The sequence below is a fragment of the Ovis aries genome, chromosome 4 (genome assembly GCF_016772045.2).
Source record: "Ovis aries strain OAR_USU_Benz2616 breed Rambouillet chromosome 4, ARS-UI_Ramb_v3.0, whole genome shotgun sequence".
Lineage (NCBI taxonomy): Eukaryota > Metazoa > Chordata > Mammalia > Artiodactyla > Bovidae > Ovis > Ovis aries.
In genome coordinates this window covers 118,434,131-118,455,844 of record NC_056057.1, presented here as the reverse complement: position 1 = coordinate 118,455,844, position 21,714 = coordinate 118,434,131, and the positions used below count along the sequence as shown (strand labels likewise).

The 21,714-nt window shown below is 52.1% G+C and overlaps 1 protein-coding gene across 3 annotated transcripts in view; it reads right to left on the bottom strand.

Moving 5' to 3' along the window:
* The window catches only part of DPP6 (dipeptidyl peptidase like 6), a 980,810-nt gene that overhangs the window by 43,492 nt on the left and 915,604 nt on the right, over positions 1-21,714 (bottom strand). For all 3 annotated transcript variants that reach the window (XM_027969056.3, XM_027969054.3, XM_027969055.2), the window contains exons 13-16: positions 21,593-21,700; positions 19,656-19,747; positions 18,856-18,903; positions 17,849-17,967 (exon numbers count right to left, since the gene is read on the bottom strand). In XM_027969056.3, the coding sequence (XP_027824857.2) occupies positions 17,849-17,967; positions 18,856-18,903; positions 19,656-19,747; positions 21,593-21,700 (367 nt within the window). The remainder of the gene's footprint in view (positions 1-17,848; positions 17,968-18,855; positions 18,904-19,655; positions 19,748-21,592; positions 21,701-21,714) is intronic.

Sequence of the window (21,714 nt, the reverse complement as noted above, 5' to 3'; positions counted from 1 at the left end):
TGCGTCACAGACTTGCATACAGAAGGTACTTATTTCTTTCTGTCTCTGGTCCCCAGTCCCGTTCATTTCAGAACGTGAGTTTATACCTGCTCGACTGGATGGAGGGACGCGACAGTGGCAGACGAGAATAAAGTGATGAAAAATGGCACGGACCGGAGGGGAAAAAGCCATCAGACTAAAAGGGAACCGTAGAGACAGTGCCTGTCCTCACTGCTCTCGTCTGGGTCCTCAGAGGAATGTGCGTGACGGATAATTCCCGCCAGAAGCTACACTCGTGGTGCGTGAGCAACAGAGACCCAGGCAGTCTGGCGGTCACGGCCCGAATCTCTCTTGAGCACGGATGAATGGTTCAAAGGCCAGCGGCCAGCTGGGTGAGCGCAGGAAGGCTCCAGCCAGCGCAGAAGACGGGCACAGCCCTGCTGGGCGCAGCATCCGGATCTCTTTATCAGCCGGTCCGTGAATTATGTATGCTTCATGCACAGGGTTCACACGCTGAGATGATATTATCAGACTAATAAGGAGGGGGCTAGCCAAGCCTCCCAGAACTACCGCAGAGAATGAAAACGTTTGTTCCCAAAGATGTGACTTCCTCGTCAACACTGCAGATGGATACTGTTGTGTTTGACTTTGAAGCCTTGTCATAGCTGACATCGAGCGTGGGATCTGGGGGTTCCCCTGCCATGCCTCACAGCACTGAGTCCTGCTTCAGTCCAGGTTCATGGGGCCACTTGAAAGTGACCATACGTCCCATGTGGCAGGGGAAGGAGCATCACTCAGAGGGCTTCACGGGGATCGGGGGTGGCTTCACCTGCTCACAAACATGGTGAAAAGTGTCACATTAACCTTTCACAGTCACATGTGACCTCCTGCTCGAGAAATTACGTGTCACATGTCAGGAACATCACAGGCAAAGTAAGAGAAACCACCCCAGTAATGAAATGGGAGGGGCCTCTGTACGCTCTCCAAAGTCAGCTAGCATCTTCGGGAAATCAATCCACACAAGTGTTAGGTTTGAGGAACTATCTGCCTTTTGTTGTTATTCAGTTGCTCAGTCATGTCCAACTCTTTGCAACCCCATGGACTGCAGCACTCCAGGCTTCCCTGTACTTCACCATCTTCTGGAGTTTGCGCAAACTCATTCATGTCCATTGAGTTGGTGATGCCATCCAACCATCTCATCCTCTGCCGACCCTTTCTCCTCTCACCTTCGATCTTTCCCAGCATCGGGGTCTTTTCAAATGAGTCAGCTCTTCACATCAAGTGGCCAAAGTACTGGAGTTTCAGCTTCAGCATCAGGCCTTCCAATGAACTCTCAGGACTGATTTCCTTTAGGATGGACTGGTTGGATCTCCTTGATGTTCAAGGGACTCTCAAGAGTCTTCTCCAAGACCACAGTTCAAAAGCATCAATTCTTCAGTGCTCAGCCTTCTTTAAAGTCCAACTCTCACATCCATACGTGACCACTGGCAAAACCTACCTCTGACTATATCTACCTTAGTAGGCAAAGTAATGTCTCTGCTTTTTATATGCTCTCTAGGTTTGCCATACCTTTTCTTCCAAGGAGTAAGCGTTTTTTAATTTCATGGCCATAGTCAGCATCTGCAATGATTTTGGAGCCTAAGAAAATAAAATCTTTCCCTGTTTCCATTGTTTCCCCATTTGTTTGCCATGAAGACATGGGACTGGATGCCATGACCTTAGTTTTTTGAATGTTGAGCTTTAAGCCAACTTTCTCACTCTCCTCTTTCATCAAGAGGCTCTCTAGTTCCTCTTTGCTTTTTGCCCTAAGGGTGGTGTCATCTGCATATCTGAGGTTATTGATATTTCTCCTGGCAATCCTGATTCCAGCTTGTGCTTCATCCAGCCCAGCATTTCACATGATGTACCCTGCATAAAAGTTAAATAGGCAGGGTGACATTATACAGCCTTGATGTACTCCTTTCCCAATTTGGAACCAGTCTGTTGTTCCATGTCCAGTTCTAATTGTTGCTTCCTGACCTGCATACAGATTTCTCAGGAGGCAGGTAAGGCGGTCTGGTATTCTCATCTCTTTAAGAATTTCCCAGTTTGTTGTGATCCACACAGTCAAAGGCTTTCTTTTAGTCAATGAAACAGAAGTAGATGTTTTTCTGGAAATTTCTTGCTTCTTCTATGAAAAATTTTCTGACAGATGTTGGCAATTTGATCTCTGGTTCCTCTGCCTTTTCCAAATCCCGCTTGAACATGTGAAAGTTCTTGGTTCCTGTACTGTTGAAGACTGTCTTGGAGAATTTTGAGCACGACCTTGCTAGCATGTGAAATGAGTATAATCGTGCAGTAGCTTGAACATTCTTTGGCATTGCATTGGCATCGGAATGAACACCAATCTTTTCCAGTCCCTTGGCCACTGCTGAGTTTTCCAAATTTGCTGTCATACTGAATATAGCATTTTAACAGAATCATCTTTTAGGATTTGAAACAGCTCAACTGAAATTCCATCACCTCCACTAGCTTTGTTTGTCGTGATGTTTCCTAAGACCTATTTGACTTGGCACTCTAGGATATCTGGCTTTAGGTGAGTGATCACACCTTCATGGTTATCTGGGTCATTAAGATCTTTTTTGGATAGTTATTCCATGCATTCTTGCCACCTCTTCTTAATATCTTCTGTTTCTGTTAGGCCTAAACCATTTCTGTCCTTTATTGTGCTCATCTTTGCATGACATGCTCCATTTATATCTCTAATTTTCTTGAAAAGATCTCTAGTCTTTCCCATTTTATTGTTTCCCTCTAGTTCTCTGCATCATCCTCCTAGGAAGGCTTTCTTATCTCTCCTTGCTATTCTTTGGAACTCTGCACTCAGATGGGTATATCTTTCCTTTTCACCTTTGCCTTTCACTTCTCTTCTGCCTTTGAGCTATAGCAAAACTTTTATGCCCGACATGCATCACCCTGGGTGAAGTTTTCAGATGTTTAGCGTAATCCACAGAACACAAAGCATGAATGTGAAGGAATGAGCTTAGTTTGGTCAGTTTTGTGAGGTTAGGCAAACTACAAGAGAAATAGAGAAAGCGGCTGTTAGACTCATCCCTGTGCATCCCTGAGCTGGATCTGGACCAGGGTGGTGCCAAGGCTCTTACGAGTACACTTCCCACAGCTCCCGTATTGTCCTGTCTCTCACACTTGTGACAATACTTCTTATTATCTGCTGGTATTGTCACCTGATAGTTCTGGGATGAATTTTAACCAATGTGATTAAGTTCTGATTGGAGCTCTAATGATACATTCATGTCTTATCTTTTCAACTATATGTGGAGCTTAGGAACCCATTTTATACAACTCTGTATCCCACAAAGGAACACGTACAGTGTCTTACTCACAGTCCGTGGTCAGTGGATATTTGCTGTATAAATGAAGGACAAAGTATTCATGGACAGGATGTATGCCTTGGGAAATGGTGAGGTTCAGAGGCTGTGGCCTGTTCTCTTGAATAACCTCAAAGTTGCCAGTTACCTTTTTTAGATGTTAGCTCTGGTTTTTAAAAAGGGCAAAAGATCACTTAGAGCTAAATCATGTGACAAAGGATATTTTAGGTTTGATGATTACAATAACTGTCAACAATCAAGTCTATTATTAAGGGAAGAACTATAGATTCCTTGGGGGGCTGGTCCAAGAAGGCCATACTGCAAGGAACACCCTAAATTCCTCTGAGCAATATCCTCTTGTCAGAGCAAGTAGTGCAGCTTCCTGAGAAGGATGATACTTAGCAGATGTACAAGTGACAGAATGCAAAGAAATGAGACTTTTATTATCATCCCAATGAGGACAGGCTACACTTTGTCTTTTTTCTTGAACTTGATCAAGTCTTGACTCAGACTGGAGGGCGCTGGCTGGTGGGACTCTACCGTGCCCCTCGGTCTGCCTTCTTCTGCCCCCTGCTGACCACCAGTCTTCGTCCCTTCCCCTCATCCCTCACGGTCAGTACCTTGCATGTAAGCAGGAGTGACTCGGCAAGCGCTGGGTGTGCATCCTGGGCAGAGGCCTCAGTTCTCAGTGCAGGGTCTGTGAGGTGGGGGAGCCACCTGACTGGGGTATCGGGGTGACCAGGGGCTGCTCCCCTATGGGTACTGACACTTGGTGGATACAGAGCTTCCTGTTTTTCCTTTTGGACTCAAGGACAGAGAACAAGCAGAGCACTTCTTTTAAAGGTTAGTAAGCCCACACTCAACTCGCTCACACTGCCACATCTGACTCCTCAGGGGTCCCCTCCTCCACACCTGCGGAAGCATCTCCCGCCACCTCCCATCGCCATGGCAACACTTTCACCACTGCCCTCCTCACCTCCGCTGAGGACTCCCACACAGTTTTGACCTTGGCCCTCTTCTGATTAATACCCTCGAGTCGCTCTCCAATCCCCGCATGACAAAGTTGAAACCCTTGGCATGAAATTAAAGACCTGTTCAGACAATCTCCTATCACCCCACACACACGTCCCCAACGCCTTGTTCTTTAGAAGAGAAGCTGTGTTGTTTCACATCTTTGTGCCTGCTCACTCCTCCTCCCCCTCGATGCCCTGCTCACCTAGTCTCCTCTAAACCTCTGCACTGCCTGCAAGGCTCAGTTCCAGTGTCTTCTCTGTGATACTTCCTCTGACTATTCCCTCTTTGGTAGTACCAGTGTGATAATAATAATAATAAGAAGAATAGCAATAACGCCATAATTACATCACGATCACCACATCAGGCATTGTTCTAAGTGTTTTACACACAGTGACGTTAGTCACTTTAGTCTTTAAAATAACCCTGTGAAGTAGGCACTGTATCCCCATTTCACAGACGAGTAACTGGGGTACAGAATTGCCTATGGTATTGCTAGGACCGACAGCAGTCACAGTCCATTCACGTCCATATATTTCTTAGTTATAAAGGGCAATGAACCCCAGTGTTCATCTTAGCAGCAACACTGTCTAGCTGAGTGGAGTTCTGCAGGTTACCCTTATTAGCTGGTCCTTGGCATCTTCCTCTTAAAGAGTTGTTCTGGAACCAAACGGTGATATGAACAAAACGGCTAGAATATGCCACATGCCTCATACTTGGGTGATTCCCAGGTGGCAGTAGTTGTGAAGAATCTGCCTGCAATGCAGGAGACTTAAGAAACATGGGTTCAATCCCTGGGTTGGGAGATCCCCTGGAGGGGGGCATGGCAACCCACTCCAGTATTCTTGCCTGGAGAACTCCGTGGACAGAGGAGCCTGGTGGGCTGCAGGCCATAGGGTCACAAAGGGTCGGACATGACTGAGCAACTGACACTTGAATTCATCCAGGTTCCAGGCTCCACGAATGATGATCCTTTCTCCAGTTAACAGATCAGCTTTTACCTCTTAGCCCTGGACATCACGATCCCATGTTCACAGCATAGACAGGGGTTAGTTAAGAGCGGAGACTCAAGTCTTGTCGGAGCTCTCCCACCTACAGACAGGCGAACCTGGCTTCTGAAGGTCCACACCCTAGCCCAGATCATCCACACCCTTCAGCCAGTCCTGAAGGCCACCGGGACTGTTTATTGCACCCATGAAGTAAAGAAAAGTCCTTTTTCCACAGGTATGTTCAGTGATAACCTTTGGTCATTTGAGCCTATTTGTTGCTCAGCCTGGAAACTTAACAGCTGTCAGTTAATGATCATTAACTGACTACCAGGTGCACTGATGTTGCCAGTCGTCAGAAGCCTGAGTGCAGGCAGCCCACCTCCAGCGGAGGTGCTTGACAAGCCGGTTCCCCTCCATGCTCCTTTGTCCCCTCAGCCAGCTGGTAATTTTGCAGACGCTGGGCTACTTGAGGGCAGCCTTCGCCTTGCTCACCTCTGCATGCCCAGCATTCAGTCCAAGTCTGGCACTTAGCAGGCACCAAAGAAAGACTTCCTGCCTGCAGCGGACAGGTCAGTCCCCTGTGGCCCACTGGGTGGTCTGACATATTCAGACAAGGCAGTTCGGACACTGGTTTCAGTGGAGACACCAGGCTGTGCCCAGTTTATCACCAGAAACCTGAGCCTGCAGCGGGTCTAGGAAGAGGCGCTAAAGCGCAGGGCTGCACTGCCCTCTTGTGTCTGGGGCTTCGCTGGGGCTCAGTGCACTCAGGTCTGCAGAAGAGATTCTCGTGGAAAGCAATCAGCAATGAGATCAGTTTTCCCCAGCGCACGAGAGGTGACAAACACACTGTCACGGGCACCTGGACTTCGCGGGCACGGATAGAAGGCAGACTCTGCTCCCGGCTCTACGGGCCACATGCCTGTGGGGGAAGGGGTTGGGTGTCTGGGTGTCCTCGGCTGTCACACGGGCGGTGGCTTTGCTGGTGGGAAGGGACAGGGTGACCAACTGACTTTTGGCGCAGCGTCCGGGTTCTGAATCCACGCACTTTGGTTAGGGGGAGCCTCCAGAGACTGTAGCTTCCCCGAGGTCAAGGGCAGTGTCTCGTTCCAGCAGTGGTTCCAGCGACGTCCCAGGCACAGAGTTGGGGAACCCCTCTGGCTCCTCCCAGCCCTGCGCACAGGTTGGTGCAGCTCTAACTCCGGGGGGGCCTTTCTGTTTGCGTGTCTTCCCGCAGACATGAGTCCTGCAGGCGGGCGCCCTCGCGGGCTCTTGGTGCTCCTTGTAGCTGCTCTTAACTGAGCCGTGTGGACCCATGAGGGGAAGGTCGGCATCCGGGGGGATGGGGGGGTGGGGGATGGGGGGCAGGGGGGTGGAGGGGGGCGCTCCCGGTGGGGCGTGAGGGTGTCGTGACTCTCCGGGGAGGGAGACCAGCCAGGTTTTGCTTTTCCAGTCAGATGGTTTGCATTCTACTTTGCAAGGCCTTCTAATCAATTATTCCACATGAGTTTCATTTGTCATAAAGGACAGACATAATGCGCTCTTACTTTTTGAAAAGAAATGCCAAAATCTCCTGCCAGCAGTTTATTCTGCACAGCTAAGACTCTGGAGCTGGAGGCAGGGGTCAGCTCCCCAAAAGCAGCCGCAGAGGGTGAGGGGACCCGGCTGTAGGTTTGAACCTGTAGGGAAATGAGCTGCAGCGACAAGAGGCTCCCAGTCTCTGCAAGCTCCCTTGTCGTGAAAAGGAAAACATAAAATGCGCCCACTCGCACCAAGTGGGAAAGTCTCAACTGAACCTGTGAGAAGCCTCATTTCAAGAGACTGTTCAGGACAACTTTCTAAGCGATTGCCACCTGCTGAAATGAGGATATAAATTCAGCAGAGATTAGCACCGAAATGCAGAGACCACATTCATAAGTTTTCCTAAACAGAACCAACAACCCTTCAGCAGGCTTTTCTTGTTGCTTTATTCCTTCAAGAGAGCTTTTTTTCCTTTTCAAAGTTTACTTGGCTCTGCCTGCGTTCTCGGCGACTAAATCAGGGGCGTCTGGATTTCAGAGGTTTTATTCCAGAACATCAAGGCCTGTATATCAACCAACGATTGAAGAAAGCTTCAAAGTTGACCACGGAGAGCACTCTGCGTGTCAGGACCCGGTCTGGGCTGTGATATGACGGCGTGTGAACCGGAACCTTCAGGAACGTTCTCCTCAGTAGACAGCATGGCTTCCTCTCGTTCTTGGCGTGTCCTTTTCTTTCTGGATGGAGAGTCCCGTGGTCCCTGCTGTGCAGTGAGAGCCAGGGTCCGGCACCAAGGACGGTGCAGGAGCGCCGACGGCTGGGAGGCCCCAGCGGGTCGGGGCGGGAGCGCCCACCCTCCTGCAGTGCCGGAGCGAGCGCCCGGTCCCCCGCCCCAGGAGCAGTGAGGCTGCTCATAGACGCGGGGCCTCCTGCCCCAGCCGAACCGGGCGCCGAGCTCCTAGGTTCCCGGTGTGCACGTCCTTCCAAAACGGACAGAGGCCTCGCCCGGCAAAAAAGAGAACTCAACGTGACGACGTGTAAGCGCACAACCACGTGACTGGGCGCTGGCGAGGGGGCGGGGAGAAGGGGTGCTCCTCCCTGTGGGCGGGAACGGAAGTTGGTGCAGCCCTCGTGGAGAGGAGTCTGGAGACTCCTCAGAAAACTGAAAACAGAGTTACCACGCGGATCCCGCAGCCCACTCCTGGCGGATACCCAGAAAAACCTGTACTTTGAAAAGCTCACTCCTGTGTTCACAGCAGCACTATTCACAGCAGCCAAGACATGGAAACAACCTATGTGTCCATCCACAGATGAATGGATAAGGTGTTACATATATACACACAACGGAATATGACTCATCCAGAGAGAGAGTGAAAGAACGCCTGTGCAGCGGCACGGATGGGCCTAGGGATTGCCCTCCTAAGTGAAGTAAGCCAGAAAGATAAACATATGATGTCACACATGTGGAAACTACAGTACCACACAAATGAACCTGTCTACGGAACAGAGCCAGACTCCGAGAACAGGCTTGCAGTTGCCGAAGGAGAGAGGGTGGGGGAGGAAAGGGTTGGGAGGTCGGGATGAGCAGATGGATGCAAGCTATTCCATACAGAATGCATAGACAAGGCCCTACTGTTCCATCACAGGGAGCTATGCGCGGCATCCTGCAATAAACCCTAAAGAATATGAAAAGCAATACATGAGTGTAACTGAATCACTGCTCGCGGAACAGCAGAAAGTGACACACTGTAAATCAACTGTATTTCAATTAAAAAAGATCACATGATCTGCTTTCCAAACTGGCACAGAGAATTCTGGAGTTGATGAGAAATGAGAACCCATCTAGATCACGAACTTCTCTATTTTTGTCTGAGAAACGACCTGCTTGAGGTGAAACAAAAGATTACTTTTGACTTATTGGAGCACCTCAAAGCTTCTGCTGGGACTGTGAACTGTGTGTTGGCTTAGCTAATGGGCTAGACAAGCATGAAGGTGCTCCCTGTGGGCTTTGGACATCGGTGCGGCTGTGGTCACTTGTCCAAGAACTAACGGGGGTGAGGCTGCACTTCACAGGCTCTGGGAGATGCTACTTAAATGTAAACACGACCCAGAAAACCAGCCGTTTCACAGACATGGAGACGGTTGCTGGGCTGTGGGGTGTGGTGCTGGAACTGCCCTCACGCATGTGGCCCTGTCCTCACGCGGGACCCCAAGAACAACCCGGGGGGGAGGGGGCACGTCCAGATCCACCCTCACACACTCACGGCCGGCTGCTCTTTCCTTGAGTCATGCGCCTGCCAAGGCTACCTTGTAACTGGCTCCGTCACACTAAGAGTGGGCTTCCAATTTCTCAGCAGCGGCGCCCTGAACTCCGCTGAACTCCCATGCGTCAAATAGCCAACAGCTGTACGCTGTTAGTATAAACACACTTTCTAAATTTACAGTGTAGTTTATAACTTCCCAATATAAAGTCAGTCTATAAAAAAATAGACTCTAAATGAATGAGAGAGTAGAGTTAAAGGAGAAGTTTTATTTGAGTCTCAATACCATTTCTCTATTTTCATTTGCACAGCTGGAGGCTCTGTAAACACTGCCCGCAGTCACATCGCTGCAGCTGGCTCAAGGTTTCCCTCAGCAGCCTGGCCACCTCAGACCTGCCTCCGTTCACAGGAGGCTTTCTCACTAGATATACATGGCTGCACACCAGAAACCTGCTTGGTATCTATCTTAAAATGTTTATGACACCATTACACATTCTGTTAAGTGAGGCATGCATGCATGCTAACTCGCTTCAGTCATGTCCGACTCTTTGTGACCCCATGGACTGCAGCCCGCCAGGCTCCTCTGTCCATGGGACTCTCCAGGCAAGAACACTGGCGTGGCTGCCATTTCCTCCTCCAGGGGACCTTCCCGACCTGGGGATCGAACCCGGGCCTCCTGTGTCTCCTGCATGCAGGCGAGTGTTTACTGCTGAGCCACCAGGGAAGCCTACTAAGTGAGTTATATGAGAAATGAAAGTCAGTGCAAACATTAACCTACTGGCTGAAACCTAAATTCCTGAGCAGGGCGTGTGAGGTTCCGGAAGCCCGGCCCCTCCCTGTCCTGCCGGGTGGCACCCCCACCTTGTACGCTGTTTCACCCCCTTGGATTTCTACAAACCTGTGAGTCCGGTCCATGCTTCTGATTCTTGGTTAGACTCTCCCCTTTGTTCAGAGCGCTCTGCTTTTTCTCAAGGCAAACTGCTTCCTCAAGAAGCCAGCCTGTTGGTGAAGCTCTCCCACTAGACCGCTTCCAGGCGTGTGCTTGTGAAAGCGTGTGATGTTATTCAGGGCTATCTTACACTGCAGCGTTTACATGGATCCGTGGATCCGTTCACCCCAATCTGTCTTTCCAAAAGGACTTTCCACTATTCTCATTAGACTAAAGCGAACTCCTCCGTCCCCTGCCCTCGTGGCCTGCTCTGCCCTGCTCACCCCTCTTCCCTGAGTTAGAGGCTTTCACCTCTGGGAGGAGGAGACCTCAGTGAGAGTGTCACGGGTGAGCTTGCGGGGGAGGACGCAGGACGGAGCAGGGGCCGAGTGAGTGTCAGAGTCAAGAAGCACTCGGTGTGTCGATGTCCAAGATGGAAAAGAGAAAGAAAAGGCGGTTTCGAGGCACAGCAGGAAGAGGTTTTTAAAAGGATCATCAAGGATATTAACAACTGCTCAGGAAACTGCCACAGGGCTGGCTGGTGTGACTCAGAGCATCCTTCAGGGAGGGGACAGCTGTGACAGCTTAAAAGATCGGGAAGGACCGTCCGGTGGCAAAGATGGGAGCCAGCATAGAACACAGATGTGGGAAGCGTCCAGGCAGCTTTAAAACTTAAGTTGCAAAAGGGACGTGCTCTGGGGTCTTTATAGAGAGTCGTGGGTGATGCTCCTGGAAGGCGAGTCCAGATGCCACCTCAGGAGCAGAGACAGCGTCAGCAGGGCAGGGGAGGGTCCTGGGCAGGATGGAGCAAGCCTCTTGCCCACTCGAGTGCGGTGTGTGGCTCCTGCTAGAATCGCCAGGCGAACACAGCTCGGAGTCTCACATGCTGCTGCTGATGCCCTCAGCGCGACGTCAGCCTGGCTCAGGACCTCGAGAGTGACCGCGGTTGCTGTCGTGGCCTCCGAGCCCGTATTGCTCATGGCTCAGCTCCCAACATGCTCAGAACCCAGTCGCTTTCCTGCCAGTATCTCCCACTGCTTTTCCTACCATAGAGCTTGAGGCAAATATTAATATACTGGGTTGATCCATAAAGAAGGCTGAGAGCTGAAGAACTGATGCTTTTGAACTGTGGTGTTGGACAAGACTCTTGAGAGTCCCTTGGACAGTGAGGAGATCCAACCAGTCCGTCCTAAAGGAAATAAATCTTGAATATTCACTGGAAGGACTGATGCTGAAGCTGAAGCTCCAATACTCTGGCCACCTGATGTGAAAAGCTGACTCATTGGAAAAGACCCCGACGCTGGGAAAGATTGAGGGCAGGAGTGGGGGGGTGGACAGAGGATGAGATGGTTGGATGGCATCACCAACTCAATGGACATGAGTTTGAGCAAACTCTGGGAGACGGTGAAGGACAGGGAAGCCTGGTGTCCTGCAGTCCGTGGGGTCGCAAAGAGTTGGATACGACTGAGCGACTGACTAAACAAGACAATTAAACATTAATGGGAATGACAATTAGATATTTACAGATGAGGGTGCGTTTCGTGAGAAGACTGCTGACACCAATGGTGATGACTCGGAGGATGCTGATGCTGCCTTGCTGTTCAGGGCTGTGTCATAGGAGAAAGTAGGGTTGGATGACCAAAAATAGAAAATCTGAGGTGCACAGGTTGCTGAAAGTCATCTTAGAAAGTGAAGTGTCAATGTGCCAGGACTTAAAGTTTATGACCACTGAAAATTTTTATGTAGATTTTTTAAATTGAAATAATGTTTGGACTATACTAAGTAAATTAAAATATAGTATTAAAACTAATATTATAGTTTCTTTCTACTTTTTAAATATAAGCACTAGAAAGCTTCAATTATCTACGTGGCTCATTTTGTGTTTCTATTAAATAGTGCTTGTCTAAAGTTTATGATCCTAAGCCTGATTTCAAAAGTTATTTTTCTGACTTCAAATGTAGTATATAATAGATATCAGAAAAAAAGCTCTTTTCTGGAAAAAATAACATTTATAACCATTTAAAACCGAGGTATGGGACTTCCCTGGTGGTGCAGTAGATAAGACTCTGCCTGCTAATGCAGGGGACACTGGTTTGATTCCTGGTCCAGGAAGATTCCACAGGCCGCAGAGCAACCAAACCCAGGTGTTAACAACCACCGAGCCCGTGCTCCGGAGGCCATGGACCGCGACTGCTGAGCCCCTGTGCTGTAACTATTGAGGCCTGCGTGCCCGGAGCCCATGCTCTGCAGTGAGAGAAGCCACCAGAGCAGAGAGCAGCCCCCACCGGCCACAACTAGAGAAAGCCCGTGCAAAGCAACGGAGACGCAGCACAGCCCAGAAGAAAGAAGTGTAAAACTAAAGAAGAGAATTCTTAGAATGGGTGTATAGGCAGCCTTTTCTCTGGAAGACGGGTTGGTTGGAGGTACACAGACACCTGTCTGGATCAAAGAGGGCAGGGGAAATCTTTTAGATTTTCTCCCTAAAGCATGATATTCTAGCGTAATTACATTCATAAAGCACATATATATTTATTATTGTAACACAGATGTATTTTATCTGGTCAGTGTTCACCACATCCCACCAGAATGCATCAGTGAAGACTAGAGGTCTTGGATGGACGGAGTCACGTAGACACTGGCTTCTCTTGCTGTTGTTTAGTTGCTAAGTCGTGTCCAGCTCTTTGCGATGCCATGAAAGGCAGCACACCAGGCGTCCCTGTCCTCCACTGTCTCCTGGAGTTTGCTCATGTCCTTTGAGTTGGTGATACTATCCAACCATCTCATCCTCTATTGTCCCCTTCTCCTTTTGCCTTCAGTCTTTTCCAGCATCAGGGTCTTTTCCAATGGGTTAGTTCTTGACATCAGGTGGCCAAAGTATTGGAACTTCAGTTCAGCATCAGTCTTTCCAATGAATATTCAGGACTGATTTCCTTTAGGATTGACCAGTTTGATCTCCATGCAGTCCAAGGGACTCTCAAGAGTCTTCTCCAGCACCGCAATTCAAACGCATCGGTTCTTCGGTGCTCAGCCTGCTTTATGGTCCAACTCTGCTATCTGTACATGACTACTGGAAAAACCATAGCACTGACGATTGTGGAACTTTGTTGGCAAAATGATGTCTCTGCTTTTTAATACACTGTCTCGGTTCGTTGTAGCTTTCCTTCCAAGGAGTTAGAATCTTTCAATTCGATCCCTGGGTTGGGAAGATCCCCTAGAGAAGGGGATGGCTGCCTATTCCAATATTCTTGTCTGGGAGATCCCACAGTCAGAGGAGCCGGGCGGGACTACAGTCCATGGGGTCACAAAGACTTGGACACGACTGAGTGACTAACATTTTCAATGCTCCTGGGAGGGGATAAAAATCAACTCTTGCCAGAGAGAAATCTTGGGGGGTGTATAGGAGGTCATTGGGCAGCCAGGCAAAGGTATGGGCATGTGGAACACTGAGCGCAGGGCACTCTCCGCAGACCTATTTGCAATAAGAGTATAAATTACAAGGAGTCAGACATGGGAATATGGGCATCGAGTATTGAACTATAGGAATGAACTTCACGTGTAAGAAGCTGGACACGTACCGACTGTTCCCATTACCTGTCTCACAGGGTCATTGAGAAGACCAACTAAGCATGTAAACTGAGGCTTGCTGGTATATTTTAGAGTAGATTTGATCTCATTATAAGATGTTGTATCGTATTACAACCATTTGGATGCAGCTGGCTTCATTGCCAGGCCCCAGAGATCTGGAAAGGAACCTAATCCCTACATTAAATATGCAAGTGAGTTTCCACAAAGTTCTACTGAACACGGTTTACACATGTACCTCATGGAAGTATTCCGTGATTGCCTAAAACCCATGCCATTTAGATATAAATATTGACACTGATAGATGGGATCCAGCCAGGTAACGAGTGGATATACGCATTGCAAACATTTCCAAGTCTTTACTTACTTATATTCTATTTTAGCCTATGTTTAATCTAACAGTGTGCAAAGGTATAACAATAATGTACATATTTTAAAGTGGTCACATAATAGAAATTAGAAATTTAAAAATTATAAAGAAACATAAAAGCGGCCATCTTTGAGAAACCACAGAGGAAACACAAGTGAATGTTAGAGGAGAAAGTACATGATGATGAGACGGGATGAACCCCTACAGTGAGGAAGATGGGCGCACTCTACCACACCAGTCCATCCTAAGGGAAACCAACCCTGAATGCTCATTGGAAGGACTGATGCTGGAGCTGAAGCTCCAATACTTTGGCCACCTGATGCGAAGAACTGACTCACTGGAAAAGACCCTCACTCTGGGAAAGATTGAAGGCAGGAGGAGAAGTGGGCAGCAGAGGCTGGAGGGTTGGACGGCGTCACCAACTCAATGGACATGGGTTTGAGTAAATTCTGGGAGACAGTGGAGGACAGAGGATTCTGGCATGCTGCAGTCCATGGGGTCACAAAGAGCTGGACATGACTTAGCAGCTGGACAGCACCAACAACAAGGAGAAGAACTATATGCCAGAGGACTAATTAAACAGAAGTTCTGGCTGCAAGCTACTGATGAGCTGTGATCAGTCATGATGGGATTACGCCGCTGGGCACTGCAGCATGAGTGAAGGTGATAGACCCATATCGGATAAGCTTCCCAGAAACCATCATAATGGAAGGTCCACGAAAAGGAAGAACAGGGTCACGTGGGGCTGCCACCGTTTCACGTGGCTATGACACCCAGCTCTTATGTACGGATGTGGGGTAAGCTTGCATCTACTCTGACTGGGCCTCTGTTTCAGTGGCTAGGGTCCACCTTGAACTAGTTAGTAAATCCTCTGACCACAATCTTTAACCGAGACGAACATCCGTGGTTCGTGACGTGATGGGCTGGACACTTCTGAGCCCGGGAGCACCTACAGGCGTTCCTTTCCCAATTCACCCAAGAGAATCGTCCAGCTGCCCTTACATTTCCCCTCAGCATTAAAAGGAGAGATTTTAGTTCTGTTCTGCTTACATCTGAGAAGCTAAGTTGAGCTACATAGTAGAGTCCTGTAGCGGCGGGGGAGGAGCAGTTAAATGCTGCTCAGAGGTTCACAAAAGTGGTCCAGCGGTTAAGAGTCTGCTGTGCAATGCAGGGGACGTAGGTTAGATCCCCGGTTGGGGAACTAAGATCCCACATGCCACGCGGAGCAGCAGAGCCAGCACGTCACAGCTAGCATCTGTGCACCACAACCAAAGATCCCGCAGGACGCAGCGGAGATGCCAGGTGTCGGAACCAAGGTTCAATGCAGCCAAATAAATGAACAAATCCAGGTCTATCAGAGTGGCTGTGGAGTGTGGGAGAAGCAAACGGGAGAGGGTGTGGAGTTTAATACACGCTGCTGTGGGCTACACGTTGGGGTCTACTTTTATATCTACTGGCCTTCCCTGGTGGCTCAGATGGTAAGGAACCTGCCTGCAATGCAGGAGACCTGGGTTCAGTCCCTGTGTTGGGAAGATCCCCCGGAGAAGGGAATGGCAACCCACTCCAGTATTCCTGCCTGGAGAATCCCATGGACAGAGGAGCCCGGCAGGCAACAGTCCATGGGGTCGCAAACCATCAGACACGACTGAGTGACTAACACTACGTTTCAATGATTCAAAAAGTCCTGAGGTGACAACTCCACGATCAGTTAAGAGTTAAGTTTCTTAATAAGAGGCAGCAGGGGGTGGAGATCAGGTCAGATGGTCTCTGAGGTCTCCTATGCTTCAAACTTTGCGAATCAGTTCTATCACTGGTGGGTCCAGGCATGTGTGTGGGGAGGGACGCCCGTGCTTCTGAAGCTGAGCTCACAGGGTTCTCAGGGGCCCGAGTTGTGTCTGTGACCTGGGCCGGCCCGATTGGCTCTCTGCTTCTGCTTTCCTTCATAGTGGCCACTGAGGAGCCATCTCCTCACCCGGAATATCCGCAGACCACCACACAGGCAGCTTTATACAGGAAACAAGTCCCTGGGCTGGCTGGAGCATAAACATAAAAAGAAACGTTATTCCCCACTCGGGACAGACGCCAGTGGGAGGACAGGAAATCCGCAGAGATGAATGTCCAGCGACCTCCACGGGCTGCCCAAGGGGCCTCCCAACGCGGACGCCATTTTTACGTCCACCACCTCCACACAGGAGCGTCCGTGCCCAAAGCCAGGGCCACAGATTTCCTGGGAGAGCCATTCAGTTTCAACCCTGGGTGGGGGTCTGCAGGACTGGACAACGAGAGCTTGCTGTCCTCACAATGAGGCCCTTCCCTCTGAGAAGGGCCCACAGAACCAAGCAGGAACACACACTCGTGAACGTTCAGTTCAGTTCAGTTGCTCAGTCGTGTCCGACTCTTTGCAACCCCATGGACCGCAGCACGCCAGGCTTCCTTGTCCATCACCAACTCCTGGAGCTTGCTCAAACTCCTGTCCATTGAGTTGGTGATGCCATCCAACCATCTCATTCTCTGGGGAATGTTAGCAAGAACCCAAGAATGAGACCCAAACCATGACCACCTTGGCCAGGGACAACACAGAGCCTGAAGCCCCCAGCTCACCGTCTGCCTCGAATTTAAACCTGTTTCTGGAAAATGACGTCTGCCTGCTTTTCAAGACCTTCCTTGAGGGAGGCTCTGTGACCTCTTCCCTTCCAGTCATTATTTCTGGGACTTCCTCTTTAGGACTTCCATTTCCCTTCTGTATTTCATCACGACCTTCCACACTGTAAGGCCACATCGTCCCCTAGAGGTAAGGAGTCAGATCTCTGGTCCTGCAGCTTCCGTTAGGCCCCCGTCTCCTGTTCCTGTTGGGTCTGCTGACCACACTCCCCAGTCTCTGTGCATCTCTGCATGTTCCCAACAGCTAATTTCACAAAGGTCCTGCCCTGGGGCGACAGGTCTTGATGGGGAAAGAGGAGTCTGGTAGGATGCTTCAAGGGGATTGGGGCCTAGAGCTGTAGTTCAGATTCCCCCACCCCCCACCCAACATGAAATTTTCACCCATCACATCATCCATGCTTGGGTGGTGAAGGGGCTGAGATTTCAGATGATGACGCTGTTAAAGAGAGGATGAAGTCCCGAGCCACTGAGTGGCCAGCAAGGCTATCACAGCCTGAAGAAGGCTCTTCACGCCTCACCTGGGACCCTGGGGTTGAATTGCTCCTGGCGTTGGTCTGTTTCTGCCCTCAGTGTAGTTTCCTCCATGAGATGACCTCAGTAGATCAAGCTCTTCCTTGAGACATATTTTGTTACAACTGTATTTATAATCTCTTACTTTTCTGTGGGTTCCTATCCTATCTTTCCAAGACCTGAGGACAAGATGCAAACACATTTCTTTTTGTCCGTGACAGGACTTGGCCTGCTGCTTTGTATATGCTGACTGGTGTGATCAAGAACTTTTTGAAGTGTGGGATAAATTATCCATGCACTGGGTCCTAGGAAAATAAATATTTTTTCTGGGTTCTTTTATATCTCAATCTTTGCATATACTTAATAATTTTTGAAAGTGTTTTATCACCTTTTTAGATGACCTGCGTCCATCCATGTGTAAGATAAATATTTTTTTTAAAGGAAAATGTAGGTGAATTTTAGGATTAACTGGCATAGCGTGTGGAGAACACTTTGATAAACTGTAACCCTTTATAAGATGTAAAACATCAGCAATGCTCCAGACAGAGGTGATCCAGGAACATTGCTTGGTGAGCCGAGGTCTGTCCTGGGGGTCCTGGAGCTCCTGGGGCGGGGTACCTGCCGGGTCCCCGCAGCGGCTATGAATGACGCACGCACTGGTAGCGGCGGGAACTCACCTTCGCACTTGAGCAGGAAGAAGTCAGCACCGGGGCTGAAGGAGGCGCTGAAGTAGGTGCAGTTATCCACCAGGTCACAGGACAGGCACTGCCGGTTGAAGCTGCCCACTGTGCTGGCGCTGCGCAGGGAGGGCGGGCAGGAGTGAGTGGTCACTGCGGGCAAGGCCCTCAGTCCCAGCCCTGCGTGGCCCGCCGGGTTCTCCTATAGGGGAGGTCTGGGGGCGCTGTCCCCTTGCCTGTCTCCCTGCTGGCCCCCCTGGGTGCCGGGCTCGGCTGTCATGAGCCCTCCCTGCCCCGCTACGGGCAGGGGCCCCTGGGCACGGCTGCTTCTGGGGGTCACCCAGGCGGGCTGAGTCCTGGCGACCCGCAGCTGTCACTCGGGGCCTTGCTGATCAAGCACGATTTCATGCCCCGAAGGCTTAGCCAACAGGTGTTATCAGAGCTTACGAGACACCAAGGTGCCTTCCAGAAGCCTGGAAGGAGTCCCGGTCTGAGCTGCTGGCACAGGATGGGTCTGGACGCGAAAACTGTCCACTGGACCGAAGACCTTTTGGTGGGAAGGGGACAGCGTCCTGATGGGACAAGTCAGAGGCAGGTGGGTGGCCAGTCTCCATCCCCCTTTGCTAATTTGGGGGCGGGACGGATGGGATTATCTGGGTGGACAAGCAGAGGTGACCCGTCCATGGAGAGAAGCGGGCCTGTGACGGCAGGGATGTGCCCAAGTTTTCTCCGCCTCTGAAAGGACCCCCCTGTGCAGCCCTTACTCTGCGGCTGGAGGGGGCGGCCGTGCACCTGACGGGGCCGGGGGGGTAGGCACCATCCAGGCCACAGCGGCCTCACATCACGGAGTCCCCTTAGGTGGCCCTGAGCTGGCGGCAGGAACCAGCCGCCGCCTCCTTCCCATCTGGAAAGTGTGGCGGGGGTGGTAATGGTGCCTCACAGTTGGGGCAGAGGACGGGCGGGCAGGAGGGGTCGGGGGCGGAGTGGGGAGTGGGGTGGGGACGCACCTGTACAGCTGGCGCCGCCTCGGCAGGTCCTCCGTGCTGAGGAAGTAGCTGTGAAGACCAGCGGGGGCACAGCGGTTAGCTGGCTTTGGGGCAGGTTGGTACTTGGCACACCAGGACCACCCCCCGGCGCCCCCTGGGGTCGTGCACTGTTCAGGGCCCACAGCTGGTAAGTTCCTGCCCGGGGCCAGCTCCCCGTGGGCGGCAGGGGATGGCCACACTCCCACGGGCTGAAGGCACCGCGCCCGAGCAGACCTCTGCTGGCCCAGGTATGCCCGCACCGCCCAGGGCTTGGCCTCGGGGTACACAGCTGGGTCTGGATGTGGGAACCCCTTCACAGGACCAACCCTCTGGAGGGCCAGAGCTGGGAGTCCAGACACACAGCCCGACTTCACGACTCCTCGGCCCATGCCCGCCCGGGACCCCACGCGGAAACCCAGGCTCTGGTCCAGAAGCGGGCAGGGTGGCGGTGTCCCGCCTGCCTGAGTGGAGCCCCAGCTCCTGACGTTACCAGCAGACAGTTTGGAGGAAGTCCCGTAACTTCTTTCCGTCTTGGCCCTCTCTCTCAGAAGCGGGGCAGCGGTGACGTGCACTGGGGATGCCCTGGGCTCCCCGACCCCACTCCTGAGAGCCAGCAGAGGCTGAGGGCAGGCACGGCTGCAGGCCCAGCAGCGTCTGTTGCTAGGACCCGGTGACTCGGGACATGGTGTGTTGGCAGCTAGGGTCTTGAGACGCCAGGAGAGTCGGGCCAAGGGCCAAGCGAGTGGAGAAGGGTGCGGAGTGGCGGGAGGACGCTCACTCACATCTGACTCCGCTTCTCATCGTAGGACAGGATCTTGGTCACGTCCCAGTCCCCGGAGGTGATGGACTGGATGTTGTCGTTGCTGCTGTTGGGCTGCAACACAGGCGGGGGCAGGGGGGTGCGTGGTTGGGGAAGGGGCTGGATTGCAGCCTCCCTTCTCAGCCCTGGGGCCCTCAGACAAGAGGTGGTGAGTGGGCCCTCCCTGGGGTGATCCCTCCTCCTGCCCCACCCTGGCCTCCTCTGCCCATCCCCAACTCTCTGAGTGCTCCTGTGACGGCCAGGACCCCTGGTCACCGCGCTGGTCAACCAGCTCGACTAGATCGCCAGTGGCTCTTGCCGCGAGCTCTGCACCTTAACCCAGTGTCTCAGGCTGGGGACAGTGCTCCTTCACAGCTTGTGAATCTAGTAAGTGGGTCATCACGATAGCGGGACGAGGAGAGAGGAGAGAAATCGGGCAAGTGGATGCGACAGGCAGGGAAAGAAAGCATAAAGCCAGGAAGGGAGGGGCGGAGGCGGCGAAGGCCGCCCTGGCCTTGGTCCTCGTTGCTGCTTGTCACAGGGACGGTCGGAAGACATTCTCCTGCGTGTTGCACATTTGCACGCACGGACTGTCTCCAAGTGCCTCCCAGACCAGAACGACTGTGACAGTTTAAACCGTAACACGTGGAGAAAGACACGGCCGTCCCCACAGGGCTGGGGTGGGAGACGCGAGGTGTGAGCCACAGGTGCCCGGGGAGCGGGACCCCAGGGGTGGTCTCGGGACAGGGACAGCCGATGGGGGCAGGGCTCGTCGGGAGAAGCGGGGGGCCAGGGGACCCACAGGGCAGTGGGGGCCGAGGGTCCCTGGGGAGGAGCTCTCCGGGGGGACTTGCTTCCTGCTGGGTGACTAGCAGGCACCCAGTCCTGGAGCCTGCCTCATCAGGGCTACTCCGTCCGGGGCATTCTTGGAGTTTTCCCTTGGAGATTACCCTTGGGGTCATACCATGAATTGGCATCTACTTTATAGTCATGGGATATTTTTGATAACTTTTTAAAAAGCAATTTCATTCACATGTCCTGATCCTAAACAGGTCTGCAGCTGCTTCAACGCAGACCCATCTGCCTAGGGTGGTGCAGGTGGAGGACAGCAGCCCTCGCCTCCCTCCTAAGAGCGGGGTCCCTGAAGGGCAGCCCCGTGGAGCACCGCGTGGGGAGGGCGCAGGCCTCCGGGTGCCCCCCTGCAGGGGGCGGACTTGCTGGCGGCCTGCTCTGTCTAAACGCACCGTATGCAGCTCCCACGTTCCCCGATCAGTGACCCTCGGTCCTTTGCCCGAAGCTACTGTACAGGCAAGAGCAGTGCCTCTGGCTGACGGTGGAGGCGGGACGCCAGGGCACGGGGCCGGCCCCCAGGACCCAGAAGAGGGAGGCCAGGCTGACCGGGCAGACCAGCACACACAGTGGGCTACGTGTCCTGGGCTCAGACCCAGCAGAGTGCCCAGGGTCTCCCCTGACGTCATCAGCAGCACCGCTCCTGTTGCGCTCCTGAGCGGTAACAGGAGGGGCGAACGCCACCTCCATGTGCTCAGCACGGCTGGCTCATCAGGGCCCTGTTTGGCCCCACAGAGGAGCCACCTTCCAGTTTGGGGGCCCTGCTCCCCTCTGCACACCTTGAAGGTGACAAGTGCACTCAGCCCTGGCCCCTGGGGGCCAATCCCACTTGCTAAGCAAAAACTGGGGAGGCTCACCAGGGAGGGTGCTCAGCCGAGAGGGGGCTTACCTGGGAGGGGGCTCACCTAGGAAGGGGGCTCACCCGAGAGGGGGCTTACCTGGGAGGGGGGCTCACCTAGGAAGGGGGCTCACCCGAGAGGGGGCTTACCTGGGAGGGGGCTCACCTAGGAAGGGGGCTCACCCGAGAGGGGGCTTACCTGGGAGGGGGCTCACCTGACCGGGGGCGCTCACCTGCGAGGAGGAGACGGTGATATGGTAGAACTTCCCCTGCCCACCCTGCGGGATCGCTCGGACGAAGAAGAACTTCCGGCCATCCTTGGAGAACACCGGCTCTTCATTCTGCGGACAGAAGC